Genomic DNA, 5876 nt, shown 5'->3' with positions numbered 1-5876 from the left:
TCTAACAACCCTGACTGCTTTCAGTGCTGGAGGGGTGCTTGCGGGAGCATTGTGTAACTCTAATCCAGAGCTCCTGAGAGCTGTAACTTTGGAGGTAAGTACACTCTTATCTGTGTTTACAGAATGGGGGAGATATGAAGCCATAGGCAGCTTTTAAACAAAATTTTTTATAGTTTTACCATAGTAAAGGAGTATGACAGAGCTTTTAAATTTAAAACACAGAATTTTGTTTTGTGCTCTAAAAGAACTTCTAAAGTTGTTTTAATCTGAGTTATTTTCTCTTATTCTTTAGGAATGTTCCTTTTATTAATTTTTAAGGATTTGCTCTGAAAGATATTAATGGCTATTCCCATTGGTCATTTTTATTTAAAGGAACATTTAGAAATGGTAGAAAAAAGTAGAAGCATATACGATTCAGGTCCATGGAGTCAGAGTAAACCATGGCTCTGGAAGGCACCAGATCCTCTTGACTTCTAGGCAGTTTGACAGTCTGCTGCCTATCAATATGTTAATCCTGAATGTAGGGGCTATTTTTAGATTCCTCTTTTTTTTTTTTTTTTTTTTTGAGACAGGGTCTGTCTTTGTTGCCCAGGCTGGAATACAGTGGTCCAGTCATAGCTCACTGTAACCTCAAGCTCTGGCCTCCCCAAAGCACTAGGATTATAGGCATGAGCAACTGTGCCCAGCAGTGATCCCCTATTCTTAATGGTTTGGGGGGCATAATTTTTTCTTGTACTTTAATTGAAATATCTTATCCTGCTCTGAAAATGCTCTACAGTCTTTCCTGGTGTCCAAAAGTATGAAATTATAACAGTTGGTTTCATCTCCATCATTCTCCAGCTTCCTGGTTAGATACTCTGAAAAGTGATGGCTGACATGGGAGAGAATAAATTCTTTCAGGGTATTTTTTATTTTGAGGGTGAGGGATAGGCTTGTATTAAGTTTTACATGCCCTAATCTGTAAATCTATTCTTAAGATAAATACAAATACTGAGTATGGAGGAAAACATCCTGTGCACAGAGATAATAATGGCAGGATTAGTCACAAAGAAAAAACAACTTTTGACTTTTAGAAAAGAAACAAAAATGTTTAAGGAGATTTATCTAAAATTGCTTATTAGAGTGAAGAATTAAGAGACAAGCTAAATACCCCACAATGGGGGATTCACGTATGAGTCACAGTTCTTAATTACAAGCTTCAAAAACTCTAATTCAAACAGAAAAGGGATTCATTAAAGGTTATTAGGGAAACATGGGTGTTCAGAACCAGTGTAGCGGCTGTGCATCCAGAAACAGGATTGGCCCAGGGAAACTGTTACTACCCTCACTGCGGAGCCCGAATCAGTTCATACCCTGCCAGTCTTGTTTCCTGAAAGTAGATACAGCTGTGGTACTCTTGATGGAGTTCTTCCTGATCACTATCATGTTGAATTGCTAGCCTCCCTTGCAGTTTGCACCTCATGTGTCTGATTGATAGACCTAAGTCACAGGTTCAGCTACTCCGAAGCTCCAAGGAAAGCTGGGAAAGGGACTGTCAGTCGGGGTCCCTCCAGTAAGAGGCAAGCTCTGTCTGATAATGTTCAGGATTTTCAAATGCAGAAAAGGAGTTCAGATGCTAGGCAGCCAAAAAGAATTACAGATGCTCACTATACTTGCTTAATGTTAATGAGGAAACCTGCAAAGCATGTTAACCAGAGAATATAAAGCAAAGTAAAAAAATGCAGCCTCTATTTTATTAAATGTTTTAACACTGACTATGAGCCAGGGTGGTTTTCTTTTCTTTCACCTTGGATACTTTCCAGTTTTGAGTTAGCATTTATTACTGTCAATGTAAGATATAGAGCTGGTGAGGAAGACTTTCTATATTGTTGGGGTATTTTTTCCATTCTTTATAAATTTAATTGTTGTAAAATAGCATAAAATTTACTCTTAACCATTTTTAAGTAAACAGTTAAGTAGCACTAAGTACATTCACATGATTGTACAAGTCTCCAAAATGAGATTTCCAGCTTGTGGAACTCTACATCTATTAAGCAGCTTTCTGTTCCCTTCTTCCTCCCCCACCACCTTTTCTACTTTCCATCTCTGAATTTGACTACTAAGGGTCCCCCACATAAGCAGAATCATATAAAATGGTTTCTTTTTGCAACAAGCTTATTTTGCTCAGGTTGGATCCTTGAGGTTCATCATAGTGTAGCATGTGTCAGAATCCCCTTCCTTTTAAAGGCTGAATAATATTCCACTGTGTGTATATGCCACATTTTGTTTGTTCGTCCATTGATGGACACTTGGGTGGCTTCTACCTTTTGGCTATTGTGAATAATTCTGCTATGAACGTGGGTATACAGATACTTCTACAAGATCCTGCTTTCAGTTGGAGGGGGTAGTTTATACCTAGGAATGGAATTACTGGATCATATGGTAATTCTAAATTTAATTTTTTGAGGAACACCATACTGTTTTCCGTAACCGCTGTACCATTTTGCATTCCAGTACATAAGGGTTCCAATTCTCATCAGTGTTACCACTTGTTACTTTTTGTTGTTTTTTCAAGATGGTGCCATTCTAATGGGTACATGGCATTAGCATTTATTACTTTCATGTAAGAAAATATATGAATAAAAGGTTCCAAATTAAAAATAAAAATTATAAAATTAGAAGATAATCTGTTTATTATAAGTCATTTAAGGAGTCTGAATACTCTAAAAGCAGGTTATAGATGATAGGCTAAGGACTGAGTAGTTAGTCTGGCTTGTGTCTTCTCTCATATCAGTATGTATATTCAGAAAGTATAATATTTTTCTAAAACTCATTTTCTCAACCTTTGATTTTAAATCTAAGTTCCTTTGGCTTTTGTTTTTTTAAGGCACCTTTCTTGGATGTTCTCAACACCATGATGGATACTACACTTCCTCTGACATTAGAAGAATTAGAAGAATGGGGGAATCCTTCATCTGATGACAAGCACAAGAACTACATAAAACGTTACTGTCCCTACCAAAATATTAAACCTCAGGTAGTGGAAGACAGTTATGTTATCCTGAAGTGATAGAGAAGATATTAAAAAGCTACTTACTTTAGCTGAGACGGAGATCAATAAGGCTTCAAAAGTATCTCTACTTACAATACCCAGACATCTTTCAAGCACCATCTCTGCTCATGCTCATGTGTGTTTCAATTTACTACCGCAGGGTAATGCCTTAATTTACTAAATCAGACAAGGTCTCTTTAGTCAAGAAAGGACTATTCCAGGTAACAGGTAGTCTCATACCACAGAACTGAGGCACTCTCGAGAATATAAAGTGAGAAAAAACTCCTAGCATTTAGAGGAAACACTGGAGGTAACTGTTTGTGGTCTGCGCAGTGTCGAGGGACCCTAAGTAATAATGTACACTCTTTGTACCTATTTTCTTCTAGCATTATCCTTCCATTCACATAACAGCTTATGAAAATGATGAGCGTGTACCTCTGCAAGGAATTGTGAACTATACCGAGAAACTCAAGGAAGCCGTCACAGAGCATGCAAAGGACACGGGTGAAGGTAGGAGACCACCTGGAAGCACAAAACTTGGCCAAACAGACCAATACCTTTGGCACACTGCTCAGAGGCATACATTTCTGCTACAACCAAATCATCTCCAAATTAGGACAATTATTTTCCTATGTTGACTGCCCATTGGAAGTATATATAACTATTTCAGCCTCACCTCCCTTTCAAAGGACACTATTAAGATAAACAGGACATAAAGTAGAAAACAGAAATATCCAGCCTAACTTATTGTACAATATTAATTGAGCCATTATTCTTGGCTGTCCGAAAGACAAGATTGTGAGGTTTTTTCTGGCTCATCAATGCCCAAACTGGCTTCTTTAATTTCTTCTAGATCAGCGGTTCTCAACCTGTGGGTCACAACCCCTTTGGGGGTCTCCTGCATATCAGATATTTATGATTCATAACAGTAGCAAAATTATAGTTATGAAGTAACAACAAAAATAATTTTATGGTTTGGTGTCACCACAACATGAAGGACTGTAGTAAGAGTCACAGCATTAGGAAGGTTGAGAACCAAATCTAGATAGTAGTTTCAATTTTATTAGGTAAGAACTCCTTTTTGCCTTGAAACTGCATGCCAGTACTTTATGAGTTCAGTGGTAGAGGGGAAACCACACATAAGTCAGACAATCTCCCTGTATCAGCTCCATTTTTCATTCCCACTCATCGCTATAGATGGTGTTTCCAGGACACAAGACTCTCAGAGTCCCCAGAGCCAACTGTGTCCTCTGTCGCAGCCTTCTCCACATGGTGTCTTCCGTGCAGCCTCCTCACACCCTGGCTCTCTTCTGTTTTCCCTGCTTCAGAAACGTCTCTTACTGCTCCCCTTCCTAGCTCTTTATTGTTGGTGGGTTTTGTCTTTATTCCTTTACTCTTATTTGACTAGAATACTCAGAAGGAGGGGAGAAGTCAGTCTCAATCTTCCAAAGACCTAATTGTTTTTATATATTTTAACTCTTTCAGGCTATCAGGCTCCCAATATTATTTTAGATATTCAGCCTGGAGGCAATCATGTGATTGAGGATTCTCACAAAAAGGTATGTTACCCAGGCCCCTCTCTGTGGACAGATTCCCCAGCTTGAGGTGGGGTCAAGTTTTCAGTGGTTGCCACAGGGTTTATAACAAAGCTACTTTGCTAGTGTCAGGTCTGTGGCTGAGACCCAAGAGGGGAGGAAGGACACTGAACCAATGAAGAGAAAAGTCTCTGGCTCATCCTTGATAAATGAGCTCTATTAGAGAAAGTAATTGAGTCTTAATTGTTGAAAACCTTCTGCCTCTGTCCCAAATAAAACTATTATTTTCAAAAAGCACTAATTTCAGTGTTGTGTAAAGATAAAGTGAAGCGTAAACACTAGAGTTTTCACAGATGTCTTCTCATTTTAAAAATGTGTTTCTTTTAGATTACAGCCCAAATCAAATTCCTGTACGAGGAGCTGGGACTTGACAGCACCAGTGTTTTCGAGGATCTTAAGAAATATCTAAAATTCTGAAGCGCTACATTCAACTTGAAATTGGAAACAGTGAAATACTTGTCTTATTTCTAATTGAGTTAGCAAAAGATTGAGTTATTTTAATAATTTTTTAAAATGTTTCTCCATCTAAAAAATGCTGCTTAGTCTGTACCTCACGTGCTCACTATGTTCTCTTGATTCGTGCACATGCCCCATAACCTAGGAAGGTAGTTTTCAAGTCACGCTCCTTAGAAGAGACTTGGAGGAGGGGAAAACACCAGAACTCTAGGCCTCCCTTCCAGTTGGAACAGCTTTATTTTTGTTTGTTTTACTAGGGTTTTCTTTACTAATGAATGTTTTTACACACTTTAGCAGTAAGTCATCTTCCACTTTTTATGACTGCATTTTAAGGACAGTGATAACATTCTTCACATTGAAATTCATTAGACCTTTCAAAAAATCTGGGGTTCAAATGTGTTGTGATCATCTCTTATTGATGCTATCCCCCTAAAGTTTCAGGTTTCTGCAAGCAATTTTCTTTTAAACACTTTTTTCAAAATTTTTGACAACCTTTCCTAAAGCAGTGACATTTAAGCTACAGAAGAATCTAAGAATTAATGACTATTCATAAAGTTCACCGAGAGCATGCTGTGCATGAAGCCACTACCAGTAATCACAATACCAGCAGAACGCCAGTGTCATCTGCTTCACAGAGGTGCCTAACACATGGTGTGCAGTATGCCCAATACCCTGGAATAGCATGCTTGATTAGAAACAAAGCATCTGTCTTTGAAAGCTGTTTGGTGATGAAGGAGTTTCTTTGTGTTGTGTTGAAGGATGAGTCCTTCTCCCTTGTTCAGAAAAATGGCACG

The 5876-nt window shown here is 38.2% G+C and overlaps 1 protein-coding gene across 1 annotated transcript in view; it reads left to right on the top strand.

Moving 5' to 3' along the window:
- PREPL (prolyl endopeptidase like) overlaps positions 1-5870 on the top strand; it is a 43274-nt gene extending 37404 nt beyond the window's left edge. The window contains exons 12-15 of the mRNA XM_003787880.3: positions 2865-3016; positions 3418-3541; positions 4517-4590; positions 4954-5870. Of these exons, the coding sequence (XP_003787928.1) occupies positions 2865-3016; positions 3418-3541; positions 4517-4590; positions 4954-5043 (440 nt within the window). The 3' untranslated portion in view covers positions 5044-5870. The remainder of the gene's footprint in view (positions 1-2864; positions 3017-3417; positions 3542-4516; positions 4591-4953) is intronic.
- Positions 5871-5876: the final 6 nt, after the last annotated feature.

This window comes from Otolemur garnettii, unplaced genomic scaffold (genome assembly GCF_000181295.1).
Source record: "Otolemur garnettii isolate 467f Iridium unplaced genomic scaffold, OtoGar3 scaffold00024, whole genome shotgun sequence".
In the NCBI taxonomy this organism is placed as follows: Eukaryota; Metazoa; Chordata; class Mammalia; order Primates; family Galagidae; genus Otolemur; species Otolemur garnettii.
The sequence above is the reverse complement of the archived record's forward strand: the minus strand, read 5'-3'. Positions and strand labels throughout refer to the sequence as shown.